Genomic DNA, 24404 nt, shown 5'->3' with positions numbered 1-24404 from the left:
AGTCGGAGGAGCTTATGTAAATATGCTCTAAAGTTGGTGCTCCCATGCAGATCGGGGAAGCCCTTTAAAAAAAAAATTCACAAATGAAGAAGGAAATGTCCTGCCAGGAACGCCATGTCCAAGTACATCATGGGGGTGGGACGGTCTCCTTCATGACTAAGGGCAGAAGACTTTTTAAAAAGAAGCTGGTACCAAGGGTCCGGCTTTTCTAACCTATGACAACCTGTTATCCTAAAGGGAAGGCGCGTCCGCCCATCCATTACCCCTAAAGTACCACAATCAAGGTAAATGTAGCATTACGTGGCTGCCACTCAAGTGAATATCCATCCATGTAACGCATGGACACACCTAAGCGGCTCGCTGTTCTGGCTCATGGGTGAGGTCCCCAGCAAGGTACCCCCCCTCCTCTGCCATAATAATAGGTTTCGAAGGGCATACGGACAGGGGATGTCCTAGTGAGATGACCCCCTTTAAGTCCCATCATATGATAAGCTCTGTAACGAATGTAGCTCCAAGCAACGTGCTGGAGCATGCGGAGGGTTAAACATTTATTACCCAGATAATGGGTTCTGTTGCATACATTGGGTCTGAATATTTCATGAACACGTCTTGCTGAGTAGCCATAAGTAGCTACACAGACGTGATCTTGTAGGAAACACGAAGGATTTAATAATTTCCAGCAAGTTTTCTTCCAAAGCCGTTAATAAGAGCAGGGTTGAATAATTCATCGTTACTGTCTCAATGCAAATGCACCATGAAGAACAGTAAATACACGGAAAGCCATCAGCTGGAAAGATCTGACTTTTACGTCGCTGTAAGTTCATGTATTAGAAGAACTTGACATTTTATCAGGTCAGAAAATCTCTAAAAAGTGTATGAAAAATAAAAAAAAACAGAACCGTGTATGGCACAGGAGCCCTGATGGCGCATCTCCATTCACCGGGATGTAAAAGACAAGCAATCTTTGATACAACGTTCCGGGAACAAGACATCAATAGATTCAACCACAAGTTCAAGACGTCCATCCCATGAATGAGGGACAACAGGAGGCCTCTGTGTAAGAACCAGGTGTGAGCCCTCCTTAGGGTATATTCGATTAAGTTTTTCTACGCAGATTTTGGTGCGGATTCCGAATCTGTAAACTGTACCGAAAAGGCTCGTTGATTTCAGTGGGAAAAAACGTTTGTTCATTTGCCCTATTGTTTATTTATATGGTGTGAAAAAAGGAAGTGACATTCTTGGAGTATGTTCACATTTCACGTTTGGGGAATCTGCATGGGAATTCATAACTCGCTTCTTTTTCCACTTGTGGTTTTAAAAACTGCACCGCTCCAAAAATTGTGTGAAACTGCTTAAAACATGTGGCAAAACAGTGTCTGGGAAAAAAAGGCATGCAAAAAAAAGTGTACAGAATCCTGAAGCCAATTCTGCATTAGCTTTTTTTCAGCACTCAAAAAACCCTGTGAAAACATAACTTTGGTGCGGATTTGGCGTTGAATCCACATTGAAACTTCCTATTGAAATGGGCAGGATCAAAAACCATACAAAAACGGGTCAAAAACCACATCCAAAAAACCACGAGGAATCCGGAAGCGGATTTCGCATAATTTTTTTCAGCACATAAAAAACCTTCTTGTGAATACACCCTTACTCTACAGAAATAGGCAGAGCACCTCCATTGCGTCTCCTCCTGCAACTGGTGCTGCTCAGCTGGCAAGTAGACAGCAAGATTGGAGGCATGTTGACTTGCAGAAGACATGCAAGGTTGGGGGCATGTTGACTTGTAGAAGACAGGCAAAGTTGGAGTCCTCCCTTAGCTATACACATGTCTACTGAGAGTTGAAGGAACACAAGGAGTGTGCTCATCATACATAGCATATCCAGGTGTCCAACCAGCTTAGATGTTAGCACAAAGCTTGTTTGGCCAACGGCCATCCCACTCACCAATACACGCTTCGCTCATCCAAGAATGCTCGTGTTCTCAATAGAGAGACTGGTACAAGCCACTTCCAGACACCAACATGCCCAATCTTACTTTCCCTCACCATCTGCCACTAGAGGAGAATCGGGACGCACCAATGCACATTAGATGGTCAGCTGGTCCAGATGAAATCTGAGGGTTTGGATGACATTAGTCTAATGTGTGTGGCCACCTTTAGTGTTTCTGTAGCACGGCCATATTTAGTGAAGACTTGCATAAGTGACAACTTCCCCCAAAGGTGGTGGCTTCCTTTACCTTTGGGGGCGCATTCAAATTTCATTTCCATATCCTTTGAAGGGAGAGATTTTTGTCGATTTACAGACTCAAATGTAAGATTGTTCCACAGTTTCTTAAGATGGTCATGAACCTCTCAAACACAAAAGCACTAAAATAATGGAGAACATGATAGGATTTTACGATCTTTGTTTTCATTGAGGAACATGTTAATAGATTCAAATACTTGAGAAAACTTTAGGAGGAGAGAAATATAACTTGCCCATTTAAAGGAGACAAATTCAGTAGAAAATCCCTACTTCAGTGCAGATGTCTTCTCATTCTCAGTCATGAGTCGGTATCAAGCAGGTCAGTCTATGGTTTAAACTCATAATTCACTACACCCGACAGGTTCCAATAACATTCATATTACAGCCATAGCCATGAGCCAACCAATACAGTCTGCAGCACATTCCAGGTAGATGTTCCGTGTGATATTTTGTGAGAACTACCAAGAACTTGTGGAGATTAAGCCCCAGTAGGTTTGGACTTGGCAAAACTTAATATTTGCCAGTAAAAACTCTACCTGCTGGCAATTCTGTAATATGTTACACCTGCTTTCAATTTAAGTTAAAGTATAAAAAAAAAAAAAAAAAAGTTACATCTTAAAGAGCAACTCCAGTCAAACATTACAATTTTCAATTAGGTTTTTGTCTATTGGATAAGTATTATAGTAGTTATACTCTTGTAAATGGGAACAGTATTATAGTAGTTATATTCTTGTACATAGGAGGCAGTATTATAGTAGTTATATTCTTGTACATAGGAGACAGTATAATAGTAGTTATATTCTTGTACATAGGAGAAATTATTATAGTAGTTATATTCTTGCAAACAAGAGGCAGTATTATAGTAGTTATATTCTTGTCCATAGGTGGCAGTATTTTAGTAGTTATATTCTTGCAAACAAGAGGCAGTATTATAGTGGTTATATTCTTGTCCATAGGGGGCAGTATTTTAGTAGTTATATTCTATATTCTTGTACATAGGAGTAGTATTATAGTAGTTCTATTCTTGTACATAGGAGAAGTATTATAGTATTATATTTTATGTTTTTCCACAGAGGTTAGTTATATTTTCATCCATATGGAACATAATTATTGTAATTAGGGTTAATACATTCTAGGCAGTTTGTCTGCTTATAGAGCCAGAGATGTTCCCAGTTCCCTCTCCCCACAGCTCCGGACAGCTCACAGTGCAGTACTCAGCAGGGTGCTGCAGTAAGCACAGGAAAAAAAAGCTCATATGACGATACAGACAATAAAAAAAAACACGTTCATATTCCTTCTTGGTAGTCAATTTCTACATTTATTTAAGAACATTTAATAAAGTCTCACTGCAAAACGAACTTATGACATCAACTACAACTGGAGTTGCTCTTCAAGTATACCAATGGTGCTCCAGGAGACAAGGCCTCCAGAACATGGTATGATCAATCAAAATATGCCATATTACCTTCCCTATTATCCTGTGGACAGGTAATAAAGGTTCACTATGGGAAAACCCAATTTTCATACTGATAACCTATACTCTGGATAGGTCATCAGTATCGGATCGTTGGGGGTCCGACACCTAGGACCCCCGCCTATCAGCTGTTTGAGAAGGCAGTGGACCTTGTCGTAGTGTTGACGCCTTCTCACAGCTTTTCCTAGGCCAGTGACGCAAGGTTCATCGGTCATGTGGCCTAGGCGCAGCTCAGCCCCACTGAAGTAAATGGGGCTTAGCGAGATACCAAGCACAGGCGCTATACAATGTATGGCGCAGTGCATGGTAAGCAGGGAGAAGGCAGCAGAGCTCACAGGAGCGCCGGTGCCTTCTCAAACAGCTGATCGGCGGGGGTCCCGGGTGTCAGACCCTCACCAACCAGAGGATAAGTCATCAGTATGAAAATCTTGGAAAACCCTTTTAAACCTTAGGAGTGCAAACTTTTCTGAAGAATAACGTTTCCCTGTCCAGGCACACTTCTGGTGCTCAAAAGTTGCTGCTGATATCAGTCTTACGCTATCTGAGGTATAGATCATCTACATGTGCTCTGCATCAGCCATTTCTCATAAGCAAGCACGAAAACGAGAGATAAAATATTTCAGTCCGACACGTATCCTTAAAAGTAAAAAACCACATTCCAAGCACCAACACTTAAAACATTAATGCATGGGCCAAGAATGCAAGACGTTCATCCTGATGCGCTTTGATGGGAGACTTGGGACGTCAAGCCAAATTTCCTTGTACTCCCTCTGACTGCAGGATGAGCAGAGAACAGGAAACTACCCTGCCTTTCCCCTCTCGTCTTTGGAATTCAACATTTAATAAGCTCCAGGAATGATCTACTAAGTCGAGGGTCTATAGAGAAAGTAAATAAGGAAATGGCCAAACAGTGACATCATTTCCTCCACTGACCTCCAGGAAGTGAAACTCTGACCTGCTATTCTTCAGTGCCGATACACCAGCAGCCACCTACTACATTTGATAGCTTAAAAAAATAAAAAAAAATAAAAAAATAAAAAAAAATAAAAACGACTCTTCTAGGTCAGACAACAGACTAAAAACTAAAATCGAGAGACTTGCGTCTTGCTGCTCCACAATACAACACAAGAGTAGATGGACTTCTCTGTAGGCAAGAATTGTCACGACTTAAGATGGACAGTCACATTCGTATATTTTGGCCAACAACCTACAGTATGTCTGTTTTTCCAGATTTTACGCCAAAAATTGGTCATGTTTTTGCGTTCAGACCAACTGGCTACAGAGAAATTGGGATCCATGTTGGAGTTTTTGGCATGTAACCAGTCTTAGGTTTGTTTTCCTTGGCTATGTGTGGTCATATATGCCTCTATGCCATCAACTGAAGAAAGTACCATAACACAACCGATTGTTGACAACTGAAGACTATTTGATGAGGCCTCATAAGACTGCTATTTCCTTTCCCTCACACAGAAGGAATAGGGATCGGAGCCTGACCAGCCCAGGTGGAAGAGTTGCTAAATATTTAGATGTTTTTCTGATGGTTTAACATTTTGAGACCAAGAGAAGACTGTCTTAGGAAGGTCTTATATGCTTCTAAAGCAATCGGGCCATTGGTACTATCCGAAAACCAACAGTCGACAACCATTCTGAGGACCCATTGGTGAGGGATGCCATTCCCCCCCCCCCCATATAGAAAATATAGAGGAGGAATGAAGTTTTACCAACTCAGGTGTAGAACCATCCAGTTCAGGAGATTTTTACTTTTGCTGAAAAACACAATGGTCTCAAGTTTTGAGACCAAGAAAAGGCAATCTTTAGAGATAAAATGAGGACAGAGAAGAATGTTTAGTTAGCCAGCCAGCCAGAATCTTATTTCATATTGATGAGCGGCAAACACCATGAAGTAGCTGTCTACGGATGGACATTTGGCTTGGCTATTTTCCCTTGTCATGTCCCAAGGCTTGTTAAAATGTCGGAGGGAGCCACTTCTAAAAGGTTACGCTAGCGAGATGGTTCTCTTTTTTTGGGAGATACCTCTTTGGATATTATTTTTCCATGGAGCATTGCCAATACACAGATGATCTCTTCAAGGAGACCCAGCAACCTGCTTAAGCTTCATCTAAGGCACTGCACCCAGACAGCCAGAATCCTACTCCGTACATATGAGGGGCAAGCACCCCGATACAGCTGTCTATTTGGCTTAGCAATTTTTTCTTGTCATGTCCCAAGGCTTATTAAAAAGTGGGGATTGTGAGATGGTTCCCTTCCACTGGGAGATACCTCTTTGGATATTATGTTCCCATAGAGCATTGCCAATACGTCTCCATACACGGCTGGTCTTTTTAAGAAGAGCCAGTACCCTGCCTAAAGTCCAAGCCCTGAAAGACAAGACCAACCACCTCTAGGTTGTTGATAACTGTAAAGGTGCCTCACAATATAGCGGTCTTCTTTTTATAAACTATTCAATGGGTGATCCTTATCTGTAGTGTAGCTACAATGATACTCAGTCTGACCAGTCATTCAAGTGGGCAAATTAGAAAGGACTCAATTATTTGCCTCCTTGAACCTAGAGTTCTGAATGTCGTCCCAAATGACTAAAGAGTCAATACAATCTTCCCATCATAATCTCCAATATGCCAGATAATGAATATTTGCCCATTGGAACCACTTGTGGCGATATTGGGCGACATGTTCTAAGCCCATGGAAATACTGAACAGTTGGCATGCCCTCTGACGTTCTTTGTTTGCCTACTGTTTGTACAGCTTAAAAACTATAGCATGCTACATAGGCTATCTCACTGCACTACAATCTTGTACACTGACCTCGTCACTGGACACCAGGGTCCAAGTGGTAGATGCGACATTAGCGCCACAGAGCCAGCCAGTGATCAAGTGCTCCTGGACATTAGTGATTTAAGTTGCTTATCAGTCAAATATGACCCATCGTTTGCTACTGCTCAAACTGACGCTGCATTACCTTACAATAATAGCTGTTGAACCTGCCCGGAATGGGATATTAGGTTCGATAACTCCGATCTGTATTAAAAACATATTTTCACACTGGTCCGTGGCCATACTGCCTCCGTCCACCCATGTGACATCACACAAGTGGAACTGTCTGCTCGCACACTTGTGATGTCATTGAGAAGGCGGAGTTTATCTTGAATCAAGAAATGTCATATAAAAATGAACAAAAAGCCTTCACACGTGACTTTGGTGATGTAAAATCCACCAATGAGCAAATGCCTGGAAACACACAGCAATTGGACAGGAGGACCACTCTCGACGCTAGGGGTGGTCATGGTAGAACATATGGGTTTAACTTTTATAGAACATCGCCCCTAGTGTCAGAAATGTCAAAGCACATAAAAATTACCTATGAAATATACAGTTGAAATAAGCTCTAAATAAATAAAATACACGTATCTGTCTCTTTTTAAAGGGGCGGCCTTCAGCGCATTCTGAGACAATTATGTTCAATGTAGATAATATCTTCGTGTGATGTCATAGTGCTTCAGGGTGACATGAGCATCTGCAAGTAGCGGCATGAATGCTACATATATACCACAGCACAGTGCCCAAATATTTCCCATACACCTTAATAAATAGTGAAATATCAATGGCATCACACATTTCGGGTCCAGGATCCAAACCCATCATCTCACCTTCATCAGAAAAGTACTACCACTGTTTTTGCACCGCCACCTGCAGAAGAGCAAAACCAAGGCTATCGAAACCTGGCTGAAAAGCGCAGAAGAAAGCCACACTCTTACATAAATGCAGGAGGACAATGAAAAGCATGTGAATATGGATAAAGAAGCCCTCCTTACATCCTCTGGGACATTTCCTAGCTCTTCAGATGTGTCTTGGACTGATCATGATGACTGACGCATTTCAGGACAACCCTTTTGCAGCCAGATACAAAACATTTACTACATATTGCACAGCAATTTATTAGGGACCCCCTTTTGGTCCCTGCCCAATGAACTGGGTTGCTTAGTATTTATTCCTATTCCCTCCCCCCAAGTCACCAAATCCGTGCATTATCATCCCAACGGATAGGCAAAACCATTTCCGTCACTAGGATGATGGTTGCAGGATTTTTTGTTTTGTCCTACATCAACCTTAAAATGGAAAAAAAATTATAATAATTATTCGAAAGAAAACCATAGAGTGCAAAATGAAATCTCAACCTGTGCAGCTCTCTAATACATATGCCTACTGTGGCTCCAAACACGCGACCCCCCCAAGCTCCACACGTTGACAAAGAAGAGGTCACCAATCAATGTCGCCTTTGACCGTGCCCTCTTTGCTCTCCTGAGACATCTGCCCAGACCCACCTCCTGCCAGTTGGCCTGTAAAAGCCCTCAATATGCTGTGTAAACAATAGCGGCCAGTCGGCCTCACACAATACAGGTCTCTACTGCACCCACAGTGACAGAGTCTCGGTGCGTGCCTTGCGGCTCATACAATATGGTAACGAGACAATGGAGGAGGCGTTGTAGAGCAGGGTACTGGACTGAAAAAGAAGGCAGCTTCCCCCCCTTTGCTGAATGAGTTCTTAAGCATGCTGTTTGATTTATTAACACGTGTTCTTCCTTCATCATCTTCGTAGAAAGGTTGGCAAGTCCAGTTAGTACATCCTGGTTTACGCCAGGGTGGCGGAACTTCCCCCTACCCTAGGGATCGTGTCCTGTTGGCTGTTGCCCCCTTTTACGCTCTCATGTCAACCTGTAAGTTTCTGGATAGTCTTGTTGTAGTACTGGGTGATGCTTGGGGTCAGGGGGTTCCAGCTGTTGGCGTGAAGCTCAATCACCTCTAGCAAGAGAGACCTGGTCAGCATGGACTCGGTGGGACACAGCATCTTGTCCCGTGCGGCGGCCAGCAGCTCCGTCATCATCTCAGGCAGCTGTTCCTCCAGCAGACGTCCAGTGCTGTGCAGCTGTCAACAGAGCAGAGGTTACAAGTCGCATGTTAAATGGCCACCGTCTCAGACGCCCGTGTCTCCGGCTCAGCTGGTGCATGAATGCGAGACACAGACTGACTGGGGGAGATGACTTGGGTGACAGACTGACATAGATAATTGCCCTATGTGTTAGTGAGAGGTCAAGGCAGTGACAGAGTCTCAACCACAGGTGTCAGAGACTATCACATATCCTACAGCTACAAACCCTGGGTGTCACTCAGAAGTCAATGTACAACTTATGGTGCCACCTCCGATTTATCACTGCTTCCATTGGAAGGACCTAAGCTGCAAGGGCAATGCTCGAAAGCCCCTCCAATCACTATGACTTGATGGGGAATCATCATTATAATTATGCACTAGGGTGGATGGATGATGTGTGATTGTCAGAAGATCCAAAAGTCTCACCTCCATGGAACAACAAAGAACCGCATCCTCCTTCACGTCGTACGACTGTAACAGCTGCGGGGAAAAAAAGTAACAAACTGGTAAAACTACGCAGAAATAAAGCCGAGAAGCATCAAACTGGACAGTACATTGCATTAGGCATACAGGCTTCTGGAGGATCGGTCTGTACAACAAGAAAATCACAGGACACTGCCGCTTCAGGAATGATTTGGGCTCTAGATGTGACTGGATTGAATAGAATGGGCTTCCCCCATTGCTGGGAAGATTACCACATAAATGCGCCAGAATTCTGGTTTAATTTGCACCAAAATTTTAAAGACATTTGTGCCTCGCTTGACAAGGGGCCTGGCCAACCAGTAGTGGTGTAAAGTTAGACAAAAGCATCTAAAGATACAAATTTATTATCCAGCCTGAGACAATTGGATCAATTTGGCACACCTTCTCACCGTCTAATCTAAGGGTCCATTAATATGGGAAGACCAATAACTGGGAACAAACGTTTTTTTTCCTGATCATTGCCCACTTGTTTAAAGGGGCTTTCCGAGACTTTTATACTGATGACCTGGCCTCAGGATAGGTCATCAGTATCTGATCAGTGGGGGTCTGACACCTGGGACCTCCGCCGATCAGATGTTTGAAAAGGCACTGGAGCTAGAGCTAGTACCTTCTCCAACAGCTGATCGGAGAGGGTCAAGAGTGTCGGACTCTCACCGATCAGATACTGATAACCCTATCCAGAGGATAGGTCATTAGTATAAAAGTCTCGGAAAACCCATTTAAGCTGCATTGACAGGCAGCAATCTTCCCCTATTCAAAGGAATTAATGATTGCTAATGTGATCATTCATCCCCATGCAGGTTCATTGTTTGTTGGGTGATCGGCAGCACATTTATAAAGGGTCAATTATTTGGATCAAGCATTCATTTCTGATAATTGGTCTGGTAATCTACCTATGTAAATGGGCCCCAAGCTTAGGCTACTTTCACACTCGCGTTTTGGCTTTCCGTTTGTGAGGTCCGTTCAGGGCTCCCAGAAGCGGTCAAAAACGGATCAGTTTTGCCACTAATGCATTCTGAATGGAAAAGGATCCGCTCAGAATTCATCGGTTTGCCTCCGATCAGTCTCCATTCCGCTCTGGAGGCGGACACCAGAACGCTGCTTGCAGCATTTTAGTGTCCGTCTGACGAAACTGAGCCAAACGGATCCGTCCTGGCACGCAATGTAAGTCAATGGGGACGGATCTGTTTTCTATGACACAACCGTCTTGGCTATGTTAAAGATAATACAAACGGATCCGTTCTGAACGGATGCAGACGGTTGTATTATCTGAACGGATCCGCACCAAACGCGAGTGTGAAAGTAGCCTTACATGGTCTTCGTCAGGCCTTCTTTTCTGAAGACACATCATCCTGTGATAATGTCAACACTTAAAGGGAATGGATCACCACAACACATACATATATATATATATAGTAATAAAACCAAATATTAATTAATACTCTATCTTTGTAATCAGTTTTATTTATTTCTGATGGTACTTTTTTTTATCTATTTTCTGTTCAGGATTATGAGGGCGGCCATCTTGCCCGATCTGCTCTGAATCAAAGATTTGCCACATGGTCTAGTTATCTGTAGTCTTGAGATGATTCACGTATATGTGAGAGTATTGTGGGCATGCTCTGTGACCTTTGGGGTGGTCACTGTGCAGGGAGGGGGAGGAGGGGAGCTGTGGCATCATCTACTGGAGCAGATCGTTGGTAAAGTTTCCCTCACGTGGAACAGTCATCTTCAATGACGAGGAGCCCATGGAAATAAGTGGGTGCCTGATGGTTTCAGTGCATGACTGTGGTACTCAAGGGCTCCTCCCGGCAATGGTTCTCTGCACCGGCTTGAGGATGGACCACCCTTATTATTACCTCAAATGGGCCGTATAGAAAAGGGTTTGCACTGTACACACACTTGCAGCGGCAGGTAATTACTGCGGCTGGTGTGATAAGCACATGATAGAGATCATTCGTGTACACGCTCTCTAGACTTGGACTACACTCCAAGCCGGTGCCAGAAAGAAAGCAAGACGGAAAACTCTGCCCCGAGTCAAGTGGAAAGAAAAAGAATAAAGTAAGGGTCATCCTAAAAGAGTCCTCAATGTGCCGCCGAGGCCACGGTATCCAGGATCTGTGTTCTAAACTGTGTCTAACAATTCTGCAGACGGTAAGGAGACACTGCACAAGCGCCTGACTTATTTAGATGGATGGGAGGATGAAAGAGATCTGCAGAGGTCTGGCTCCACACACACAGACAATGCCCCGGGCCCAGTTTCATTAACGTCACTCAGTAACGACTAGTGACAGATGAAGGGGCTGAGCAAAGATCAACTACTGCCATCATACATGTTCTAGTAACAACATACGTGTACAAAATCTTACACAAATATGTCACCATCCTACTATTCATCAGGAGATAAATTCTCAGAGTTAATGTGTCCGTCCATAGCAGCTGACATATAGAATAAAATGTAGATACATTACAGCCTGTATTATACTCCAGAGCTGCACTCACTTTTCTGCTGGTGGAGTCACTGTGTACATACATTACTTATCCTGTACTGATCCCGAGTTATATTCTGTATTATACTCCAGAGCTGCACTCACTGTTCTGCTGGTGGAGTCACTGTGTACATACATTACTTATCCTGTACTGATCCTGAGTTACATCCTGTATTATACTCCAGAGCTGCACTCACTATTCTGCTGGTGGAGTCACTGTGTACATACATTACTTATCCTGTACTGATCCCGAGTTATATTCTGTATTATACTCGAGAGCTGCACTCACTATTCTGCTAGCGGAGTCACTGTGTACATACATTACTTATCCTGTACTGACCCTGAGTTACAGCCTGTATTATACTCCAGAGCTGCACTCACTAGTCTGCTGGTGGAGTCACAGTGTACATACATTACTTATCCTTTACTGATCCTGATTTATATTCTGCATTATACTGCAGAGCTGCACTCACTATTCTGCTGGGTGGAGTCACTGTGCACATACATTACATTACTTATCCTGTATTAATCCTGAGTTATATTCTGTATTATACTCGAGAGCTGTACTCACTATTCTGCTGGTGGAGTCATTGTGTACATACATTACATTACTTATCCTGTACTGACCCCGAGTTATATTCTGTATTATACTCCAGAGCTGCACTCACTATTCTGCTGGTGCAGTCACTGTGTACATACATTACTTATCCTGTACTGATCCTGAGTTACATCCTGTATTATACTCCAGAGCTGCACTCACTATTCTGCTGGTGAAGTCACTGTGCACATACATTACTTATCCCGATTTATATTCTGTATTATACTGCAGAGCTGCACTCACTGATCTGCTGGTGGAGTCACTATGTACATACTTTACTTTTACTGATCCTGAGTTACATCCTGCATTATATACCAGAGCTTCACTCATAATTCTGCAGGCTTTAGAGCTCAAATAAACTAGCATTTTGCGTATCCAATGTCTGAGACATTACATTGGTATCTTGCATTCTGGGAAGAGTTGACTTTTCACTAATCACTGTATAGTAAAAAAAAAAAAAAAAAAAGATGAATTACTAGATTATAGGAGCTCGGCTAAGCCATTAGAAAGGAGGGGAGTGACTGGTGACCAGCTTGCTGACTGTTTCTAATAGCAGCTAGCCGTTTGTGACTGCAGCTCTTGGCTCAGTGATCAGAGTCCTGTCTTGTAATAAGCCACGTGCTCCAGTGACATGACCGGCACAGAGTTCAAAAGGAATGTTTCAATTCAGTCACTGCAAGCAGTAAAGCCAGAACTGGTGAAGTACTGATCCACTAAATGTATTACACAATTCCATAACTTATCACTATACAATCCCCCCTCCGGCTGCATACGGAGCTCACAGGGTGGCAGTATATCATGATATACACGGTATATATAGTGATTGCTTGAGCCTCAGTGTAAATGTGTGCGTTGTGCGTGTTACGCTGTAAACATCTATGGTCGATTACACGTTTAATCACTTTTCCAAATGTATTCCAGAAAACGCTTAGCACTTGGGACCCCTCCAAGACAGGCCTGAAGCCTCCAGGGGGGGGGAGGAGAGTGACTGATCTGTGCCAGGTCCCGGAGGACACCTCTGCACCGAGCAAAATCTCTGCAAAACGGCTTATGCAGAGACTACGTCTGAACAAAGGAATCACGGGTTGGGGGTGTACAATGTACGACAAACCGCTGGCGTCACCAATGTGCCCTGGTCACACTGGTGGTTTTACGAGACGGCAATCCAGGAATATGTGCAGGCTCCTAAACTAAACCCATTCAAGGTCATCTAGCAGTGTATGATAGTAACATACGGGTTTTAGGTGCATATGGCAGGATTATCTTGCCACTATATAACGGTATTTCAAGGGAGCAAATGATGATAAAAACTGATTACAGGACATTACTAGGCTAATTTCTTACACCTTAGGGTTGCCATATATAGTAAAAAATAGTAAAAAGCAAAATAAAAATAAAAAACGGCACCAGTAACACAAAACGGTTAAATACATGTATTGTTCATGCAACTTCCTGCAGTAGGTGGCGCTGTACTCCATCACTATTGCACAGAGTCTACCTCCTCCTTGTGCTTTGTCTTCATTGCAGTAATGGGTGGATTGTAATGGCGAGATGACAAGTGACTCATTACGTTGAAGACACAGGTTGCAAAAGTAGCGGGAAAATACAACCCTGTCCGTGGGATGTGTCCAGTATTTATCTGATTGGAGCTGAGCTGCAATACCAATTACAGCCATCGACAAGAGTGGCAGTGTTTCTGCAAGAATTTGGCCAATTGTTTCTGTTGTCTTTTGTGCTCTGCCTTGATGTCAGCCTTATATTTTTGATGTTTTATGGGGTTAAAGGGGCTCTTCATCATTATATCAGACCTCACGGTGGTGATCACACTTACCAGGGTCCCCATCGCTGGGTTCGGTCTTACTCTGGGATAGGTGACAGCAGCAGCCAACTGCTGGCCGCAGTGGTGACCTGTTCCCTTTTGCGTCACAACAGATGGTCACATGATGCAAGGGGAGCTGGTCACCGCTGCGTCTAGTGATTGGCTGCAGCAGTAACGTTCCCCTCGTCAACAGGACGTTGACTGATATCAGCGCACCATGGGAGATGAAGCGAGGGCAGGCGTGCAGCTTAGAGCAGGTAAGTATGATCACCACCGCAAGTCGGCCATGCAATGCTGCATAACCCTTTAAGGGGGGGTCTCCGCTTCTTTACTCAGGACAGGCCATCAATATCTGATGGGCAGGGGTCCAACATCCCGCACCCCCAACAATCGTCTGTTTCAGAGTAGCGCCATTGTGCAGTGGACGGAGCTTGTACCTGCGGCAGTGCTTCTATTCACCAGTGCAAGTAACCAGCTCTGACCACTATAGAAAGGATGGCGCTGTAGTTCTGGTGACGTAGCTACTATGAAACATCTGATTGGCAAGGGGTGAGGGCTGCCGATCTGATACTGATGAACCATCCTGAGGATAGGGCATCAATAGCAAAGGAGTGGACAACCCCTTTACGTTTCTATAAGTTCCCAGCAGATGGGCAGTATGTGGCATTATGTTCACTGGGCAGGTCAGCAGCCATTACCTCCCTAAGGCAGGTATAGATGGGGCACACAAGGACTCGGAAAGGCTCGCCCATATTACTCCTCATGGTGCCGAAAACTTCAGCAGAGGAAGGTGATGAATCCCAACCAGCTCTCCACATCAGACATGTGCAGCTCTTCTCGTACGGAGAAATCTTTCTGCAAAACACAAAAAAGTCAGAAGAAATTAACCACAAGAGTCGGGGCCACGAGACAACAAAAGAGGAAACGTGTGCTCAAACAGCAGAGTAACAGGAACCCGACAGACAGACGCGACATAGAAGAGGAAACCAGTAAACCCCAAGCACGGTCACCGCCGTCTATTACAAGGTGGAGGCGGTTTGTCCGTTTCTCGGCTGAAACCTATTGCTTCACATCTGGTGATGGCAAAATACACAGCGGCAAACAGACGGGGTCGAGTTCCTCAATTTTTGGGTTGCTATAGGCAAGATGCAATACTGAGAGACAAGAGAAAAGCACCATCTATAGGTTATTACTCGGGTACATCACGTCTTACATTTACATAGGAACGCTCCATACGTCCAACGTAAGGACAGGACCAAAAATGTCCTTCAACCTCGTCTGGATGGTGTATATAAAAAAAAAAAAAAGTGCCAGGCTGTGGGCCACCACCAAAAAAAGTATCCTGACGCACACTGTGGCCCATGGGTGACTCAGGTCACAGTATGGCCATAACTTGACATATGCTGGCGGTATAAGTCTGGAAAAATTCCTGACGAATCCGGTAGAATGCTATATCTGGCAATATACAACACAGAAAATAGTTGGTTGATCCGGATCCTCCCGTACACATGCATGCTCGGCATAGTGAATGGGAAGAGCGAAGAAGGACTCTGCCTAAAACCTCTGTACATTCACGCCTCAGTGGTTGCTTTTCCCAAACTACACTTGTAACGCCCCCGAGTGGCATTCCCACCTTGGCAACTCGCTACTGTCTTTATTGGTTAACCTCATGTCATCCTTTGTATTTATTCCAGGTCCAAACACTGTGCATTCCCTATTTCTAATGTAACTGTTATGTTCATGTGAAATGTGCCTGGTTCACCAGCAGGTGGCAGCAAACAAGGCAGAGCTATAGTTACATAGAGTGGAACCTTCTTTTCCATTCTAACCCACCCTCTGTGGTGTGATGGGCGAGCCCCACTTGCTGCAGGAAGGGTGGAGTTCTAGTTAGAGTTAGTTTCAGCTTACCCCCTGCTAAGGGAGGTTGTGCAGGAGCATATCCCTGCTGGACGTGCCCTGTCTAAGCCAGCTAGAGCACCTTCAGCTCTGCTGGATATGGAGGCCACAGCCTGAAGCCTCAGAAGCCAGGAAGTAGAGTTCACTGGTACTACTTAAGAGACAGACTACCGAGAGAAGTTGCAGCATCCAGAAGAGCTAAGTTATACAGCTACCCTGTTAGTACAGCAGAGCCAGAGAGCAACAGATGTAGCAAAGACGAGTTTGCCTGGCAGAGTTTTAATGCTAAAGCCTGCTGGATCCAAGACAAAGTCTGTAACCCGTTTGGAGAAATGTTTATGCCAAGTAAAGCCGTTATTGAACTTCATCACAAGGTCTGGACTTAATTTATTCTTCATCCCCAAGTTAACTACCCTCCTTATTTGCTGCTTCGGAACTTCGGAAGACAACGCCTGGGGTCCAGTGTATCCAGGTAGGAACACCGGGACACATACAAAACAGTAAGGGACACTGTAGGCCACCCTATACCACTCGGCCATTCCTACACCTTGGCACCACCACCAACACCATTTCTTAAAGGGACTTGGTCCCGTTGTTGCTTCACTGCAACTGGTGTCACAAATATTTCTTAAAAGGGACCCTTTGCCGCTGTCGGAGGTTGCACACAGGCACCGCTCAGTGGCTGCTCTTGAAACTGGTAGTGCAGGTACTTGTACTGGTTCCATAGCGCTCAAGTGAATGAGAGCACCATTGCAGTACCATTCATGGCCACTGACCACTAAATGGAGCTGTGCTGTTTCCGTGCCTGATCGTGGAGATGCCGAGGGTTGACCCCCCACTGATTTGATACTGATGATGGATACGTCATCAACATTACAGTCCCAGAAAACCGCAATAAGGCATTATGAAGTACTACTAACTGGCTACTGTATTTATGAAGCTATATGGTACTAGGCATAATGAAGCAAGGTCATATTTTACATCCAGTTCATGCCAAATGGGCACCGTATATAAGTATACAGGCATTATAGAGAACTTTTACAGTTGTATGGTGGTATTTAAAGGGTTATTCCCGTCACACAAATGTGATGGGTTCTGCTGGGGTCTGACCACAGGTTTTGCAGGGAACTGCAGGATGGCCTCATTTACTAGAATGGGGCTGGGGAGCAGTTCCGCGTACAGCAGAAACTAGAGCGGAGGTTGCAGCGCTAGGATATGCCATCGATGTCAGATAGACGCGGGTGCTACCTCTGGGACCTGCACCTATCTTCAGAACAAGCCCCCCAAACTAAAGGAGAGCACAACGCACTAGCATGGCCACCCTCCGTTTACCGCTGGGAGTTCCCAAAAAAGGTTAGGCTCGGCTTTTTCTGGCAGTTCCATAGTGGTGAATGGAGAGGTTGTAATGCATGTGTGGTGTACTCTCAAATTTGCCGCTATGGGACCTGCAAAAATACCTGAGCGCGCGCTCTATTTTGAGAACTCCCACAACAGCAAATGGAGAGGATGCCGTGCATGCGCAGTGTTCTCTACTTCAGTTTGTGAGGGGGGCATTGTGGAGATAGGAGTGGGACCTGCACCTATCTGACGTTAACGGCATATTCTAGTGATATGCCATAGATATCTGAGATGAGCCAACCGCTTAAGCGGAGCAATTATCGGCAGCTCGTATAAAAGGGCCCTTAAAAGGGGTTGTGCACTAATTTCTAGACCTCACAGACTAGAGGGACCCATGGTGGTGATCATTCTTACCTGATCCCCAGCTCGTTCGCTCCCTGTCCTCCACTCTTTGTCTCAGGCCTCTCTATGTAAACTTCCTGTTTGATGCTGCAGCCGCCAATCACTGGCCACTGCTCCCCTTGCGTCATGTCAAAAGGAGAGCTGATGACTGCTGTGGCCAACGACTGGCTGCAGCGGCGTCAAACCTGAAGTTTACATACAGAGGGGCTTGAAACAAGCAGCGGATGCTGGGGAGCGAACGTGCAGGGACCTATTGCCAGTATGATCACCAACGAGGGTCCCGCCAGTCAGAGGTCTGGAAATAAGTGCACAACCCCTTTAAACAAATTTGTCACACAAAATACATTTGCTTATCTCAGAAGATAAGACCCACAGTGGTATTTTTTATTCCGCCTTCTACTGTCTTATCACTCCCATCATCGGAGCATTAAACTATCTGATCATTTCACTCAAATCAAAGAAGTTGCCGGAATTTTTTTTTAAAGAAGTGGAGTTATCAAAACCTGTCAGATAAAAATAAAAAATCAAGAGCTGAATAACTCACAGGATTTAAAACCACAAATGGTCCTGAGACGTCTTCGAGAAAAGTCCCTAAGTGGCCAAATCATTATCAAAAAATGGCAGCGAGCCATGGTCATAATGCTTGACTGTATAAGAATACAATTTGTGACGTTAAGCTGTTCTTAAACATTCAGAATTTATTAATGGATAAAAATCTAACTGCCTGATATCAGGTTTCTTTACAAATTAATGTAAATGACAGACAACTGAATAGAGGCAAATCTAACAGGCGGCGTTCACCTCATATTACAGTTTATACAGGATGATAATTTGTATATAGATCTGGAGAAGTCACTGTGTACATATAGGACATTACAGCGCCGATCCCCAGTTACATCCTGTATTATACCCCAGAGCTGAAGAACAAAGGATCGCCAAAATTATAGTCTGTTCCTCATGTACGGTCCATCAGCCGGAGCGCAGACTGGCTCATTTATGGCACTCGTTATGGTCCCGATTTGGACTGGAAAAGAGGAAAGTTAATGCCATATTTCCCCCTCTGTCAGGACTTCTTCACAGCGGCAGGAACGCCCACATTACAGACCACACGGACTCTACGTTCCGGCACTCATCTTAAGGGCTCATGCACACAAACTTATTTTCTTTCTGTTTTTTGGGTGGACCGTATACGGAACCATTCATTAAAAAAAAAAAAAAAAGGAAGTTACTCCGTGTGCATTCCGTTTCCGTATGTCCGTATTTCCGTTCCGCAAAAAAATAGAACATGTCCTACTATTGTCCGTATTATGGACAAGGATAGTACTGTTCTATTAGGGGCACACGGATGTCATCCGTGTTTTTTGCAGACCGCAAAATACATACGGCCGTGTGCATGAGCCCTAAGACCCATAGATTTGTGTCACCATTGTCCGCCAGTGTACACTAATGAAATAGCGAGAAATACTTGGTGGTGGTGATTTCGTATGTACTAAATACATTTAAAAAAATACATAAATGACATAAAAAATAAGTAAAAATAAATAAAAATCGAATACCTCAGCCACCTTTGATTCTTTTGTTATTCTAGCTTCGCCTCCAGCTCCGCCACCCCGGCTCACCTTGTGGATTTACTGTGCGCACATGTGGAGAACAAGACAAGCTCTTGCGAGGAGATGTTGAGCACATGTCAGACAGAAGCTCTGGAGTAATTATCAGCTTTTCAACACATTGCTGGGACAGATTTATAACCCACAATTTGGTCCGCTGGCTGAGAGCGCCGGCCTATAGAGATGCCGCAGCTTACGCCACAGCAGCCCCTGTCCCGCGATCGGGGGATGCTTGAACTACTTCAGGTTTCTAATTTATGGGCAGTCAGGACTAACCTTTTAAAGGGGATCTATCACCAGCGACCTCCATATCCAACTGTTCGCATAGACACATAGCTACCGTTCACCGGATTACAACGCTGATTTTCTTTTGTTGAGCCGAGTTATGATACTTTTTTCTAATATGCAAATTAGGCCTTTGGTGCAACGAGGGCGTCACTGTTGGTCTTGTTGCACCCAAGCTCTGCTCTTTTCGGTGGCCAGATCTTCCCTCGCTGCTTTGATTGACAGGGCGAGGCAGCAAGGGAAGGGCGGGCCACAGATCGACATTTGTAGGCAGCGCATCACCGCCCTGTGTATGATGTGCCGCCAACAATATGCAAGCCTAATGGGGGATGAATTATTGTGCTGAAGGGTCGTCCGTCCTCCATTGAGTTACAAGGCCCTAGAAACAAGCGTCCATCAACTCGTGGCTCGTCTGGGGTAATATATCCACGTGTAAAAGGACCCCAAGGAACAGAAGACATTTTCAGTGGAGCCACCACAAGGTTGGATTCTTTTGGAACTTGATCCATTAGATCTAAGGTGGACCTGCGATTATACGGTAGAGTAATGTATGAACTGGAACATGGTCGTAGATGGCCACACCAGGACAACCCCTTTCCAAATGGAGAACCAAACCTAACGGGTTGATCACTGCAGGCAGCTGAAGCCACAGGTGAAATGTAGTACTACAGCAGTATTACGTGTAATACATGGTCGTCTGGAGTACTTCAGAGCAGAAGACACTCTATGCAACACCCCAGCCTGATGTGACCCATTAGTCAGGTTATCTGATGCTAGTGGCAAGTCTTTTCGGTTCCTCCTGAATTCCCATGGTCACTACCTAGCAACAGTCCAGAGAAGCATCAGATGACATCATCAGATCTGCATCAACCAGTGCTACCTGTTCTTCCCGGGCTGTTTTCTGTCACCGGCAGGTGATGTAAGCCCAGAGCAGCCCTTCCCTCAGCATACAACTATAGTCCTCACAGTCCACGAACAGCCACTGAACCTGCAGACCCTTCCTTGCTTCTTCTTCGCACCCCTGCGCTCCTCACCTACACCATATTCATGACTTTAGGTTCTGTTCACATACTTTTAACCACAATGGCAGATCCATCGCATGACAGACACCAATGGCATCCGAGGGACCCCACTGGGAACCGGCGTTCAGTCATGGCCATGGGCGGACTGGGAATTTAAAGTGGCCCAGGAAAAAAAAAAAAAAAAAAAAACTAAAAGTGGCCCCATGTTGTAGGTAGGTCCAAAATGATAGAAGGCAGGGGCTGCAATACTGTAGTGCAGCGCAGAATACTGCGCAGCAGAACCAAATAGCACAGTGCAGCACAATATACTGCCGCCTTCACCACAGTATTCAAGTGCATCACCGTCCTGAGGATGACCCCAGCATTAAAAAGGCATCTGTCAGCAGATTTGTCCCTATGACACTGGCTGACCTGTTACATGTGCGCTTGGCAGCTGAAGGCATCTGTGTTGGTCCCATGTTAATATCTGCCCGCATTGCTGAGAAATACGAAGTTTTAATATAGGCAAATGAGCCTCTAGGAGCAACGGGGGCGTTACCACTGCAGAGAGAGCAGAGCCTGTAGGTGTAATGGTAACGCCCCCGTTGCTCCTAGAGGCTCATTTGCATATAATAAAACATAATTTTTCTCAGCCATGCGGGCACATATGAACATGGGACCAACACAGATGCCTTCAGCTGCCAAGTGCACATGTAACAGGTCAGCCAGTGTCATAGGTACAAATCTGCTGACAGATGCCCTTAAAGTAATGCTTAGAGAACCAGATCGTTATGTACCCGACTGGCGGCCGTGAGGAGGGCTTGGGTGGTCCCTGGGCATCAGCCCACTGGGAAATTCCCCTGTAGGGTCTATAGCCAGTCTGCCTCTGGTCATAGCGACTACTGTTTTGCAGAAAATAAAAGCGCTGCATGCATCAAATGTGACGGAATCTGTGACTTCTCCGGTGCGAGTTTGAATACAACCTAAGGTACTGCGACATTGCAGTCAGAGGCTCTATCCGGAGACGCTGCTGGCAAGATTAGCGCTGCACGCATCACTATGGTTCCAGTGACATGCCAGTCGTAGGGGTATCCCTTTTTCTTGGAAAGCGTTACGGCTTCCATTATAAATGGAGATTACCGCAATAGACTATGGGGACGGCCACGCATGGCGTATATGCGGCAGAATGGCGTACACAAGTCCGCATCGGACAAAGTAGCTGCCAAGTGGGCAAAACTTTACAGAAAATTTATAGAATGGAATCGCTTGAAATCGGCGGCACGTCAATTCGTGCTGCGGATTTTCCCCTTCGCAGCGCAGAGGGTGATGTTGGCAATAACATTTATGCTATGAATTCTACATCAAATCCGCAGCACTCGCTGTAGATTTTGCTGCTGCAGAATTCCGGATTCCCTCCCGTACCGTTAGACCCCCTCATTCTGGGTGCTATACCCCTCGCTCTCTCTGTACACAAAGGGTTAATACGAGTGCTCATTCTGCTCCCTGCCAGTGCTCCAGTATTCCAGACACCGGTGTAATAACTTCAAATATTTACATGTCATTCCTACTGTGAACGAGCGCTGTGTGCTCCCCGCACGGCCATCTGGCGTCCATGTGAAGCAGGTTGGGTCTGATTGGATTAGCGCTTTGTTCCTTTACACCTCCATCTGCAATGTTTAAATGGCTGTCATTAATGGTATTAAACACTGCAACCGCAGGAGCCCGACCTAGGAAATAACGGCTTCCCATTGGTTTAAGTGTGAGGTACAGAGCGGCAATGAGGTCACGTCTTCCGATGTCACCATCACGTCATGCGGAGTACATTTATTTAGGACTACAGGAATATTCCGGAGGTGTCCGATACTCTGCATGTAACGCACCAGTCCGGGCTGTCCATTGTTTCTTTCTTATCTTTTAGAAATAGAAGAATAAACCAGGCTGCAAGTGAATGTGTTAGAACCTCACCTGTGAGGTCCGCCATCACCTATATGGACTGGCTGACGTAGTAAGCTTGTTGTAAAGGAAACATCATATAATATTGGCTTTATTAATGTTAAGGCAGATCATTTGAAGCTTGTATCATCAATATAACCTGTTGGCTTTGTCCTTTTGCTGCCATGAGTGATCCTAGAAGTTTATATCCTCCTAGACCGCAGTACCATCATATGGCCTGTAGATGTGCTGTACAACACAATCACGACTAAAACATGTGTCCATGTTATTCTGTGTTTTATAAGATCTATATAAGAGTATAATTATTTGGATCATATTTGGAACACGCCAGGTAAGATGTGTGTTAGGTCCCGCATACCAGTATGGTCGATCAGAGATCTGTGACAGAGATAGGGACAAATTAATGGGTTTTCCAACATTTTTAACTGATGACTTATCCTCTTGAAAACCCCTTTTAGCTTTTGCACACTTATTTGGCACCAGATACGAATAGTAGCAGAGCATCAGGCATGAATGTCAATGTTAGTCCGATACCATATACGACAATCAATGTTAAGGTCCTTCTACACGGAGTGATGTTACAGACGATCATCAGGAACAAACCAATTACCTGATCATCAGGCAGCAATCATCTATTCTGTATGGGAACGGCAATTATACAGTAGATTCCTGTTTACACTGGCTGATCTACACAGAACTGATTATTTTAGGTTCCAGTCGAAAGACACTATTACCCCATGAACCAACAACATTTCATTGAGTATCAGGTGATCGCAAGAACCTTTTACACAGGCCAATATTTGGGAATGAGCGTTTCTACAAAACATCCGTTGTTCAAATAGCCTAGTACCAGATATGTTTTATAGGCTGTTACCGGATATGACTCAACAGTAGGCTGGTACCAGATATGGATGTCAGTGGTAGGCTGGTACCATATATTATTCAAAAGTAGCCTGGTACCAGATATGGATGTCAGTGGTAGGCTGGTACCATATATTATTCAAAAGTAAATGCTACCACTGACAGTCATATCTGGTACCAGGCTACTCAGTGGTAGCCTGGTACCAGATATGACAGTCAGTGGTAGCCTGGTACCAGTAGCCTGGTACCAGATATGACAGTCAGTGGTAGCCTGGTACCAGATATGGATGTCAGTGGTAGGCTGGTACCATATATTATTCAAAAGTAGCCTGGTACCAGATATGACTGTCAGTGGTAGCCTGGTACCAGATATTACTCAGTGCTAGCCTGGTACCAGTAGCCTGATACCAGATATGACAGTCAGTGGTAGCCTGGTACCAGATATGGATGTCAGTGGTAGGCTGGTACCATATATTATTCAAAAGTAGCCTGGTACCAGATATGACTGTCAGTGGTAGCCTGGTACCAGATATTACTCAGTGCTAGCCTGGTACCAGTAGCCTGATACCAGATATGACAGTCAGTGGTAGGCTGGTACCATATATTATTCAACAGTAGCCTGGTAACAGATATGATCGTCAGTGGTAGCCTGGTGAATGCTATTCTGGTACCACATATGTCTGTCAGTGGTAGCCTGGTACCAGATAGGACTGTCAGTGGTAGCCTGGTACCAGATAGGACTGTCAGTGGTAGCCTTGTGAATGCTATTCTTGTACTACATATGACTGTCAGTGGTGGCCTGATACCAGATATGACTGTCAGTGGTAGCCTGGTGAATGCTATTCTGGTACCACATATGACTGTCAGTGGTAGTTTGCCACCAGATAGGACTGTCAGTGGTAGCCTCGTGAATGCTATTCTTGTACTACATATGACTGTCAGTGGTGGCCTGATACCAGATATGACTGTCAGTGGTAGCCTGGTGAATGCTATTCTGGTACCACATATG

At 44.8% G+C, this 24404-nt stretch overlaps 1 protein-coding gene across 1 annotated transcript in view; it reads right to left on the bottom strand.

The window, feature by feature from the left end:
- Positions 1–3897: 3897 nt before the first annotated feature.
- CTIF (cap binding complex dependent translation initiation factor) overlaps positions 3898–24404 on the bottom strand; it is a 176695-nt gene continuing 156188 nt past the window's right edge. Inside the window, 4 exon segments of the mRNA XM_044276324.1 lie at positions 3898–8660; positions 9090–9143; positions 14751–14831; positions 14833–14907. Of these exon segments, the coding sequence (XP_044132259.1) occupies positions 8445–8660; positions 9090–9143; positions 14751–14831; positions 14833–14907 (426 nt within the window). The 3' untranslated portion in view covers positions 3898–8444.

Source organism: Bufo gargarizans, chromosome 1, assembly GCF_014858855.1.
Source record: "Bufo gargarizans isolate SCDJY-AF-19 chromosome 1, ASM1485885v1, whole genome shotgun sequence".
Classification (NCBI taxonomy): Eukaryota; Metazoa; Chordata; class Amphibia; order Anura; family Bufonidae; genus Bufo; species Bufo gargarizans.
Note: the sequence above shows the minus strand (reverse complement) of the source record. Positions and strands in the feature narration are given on the sequence as shown.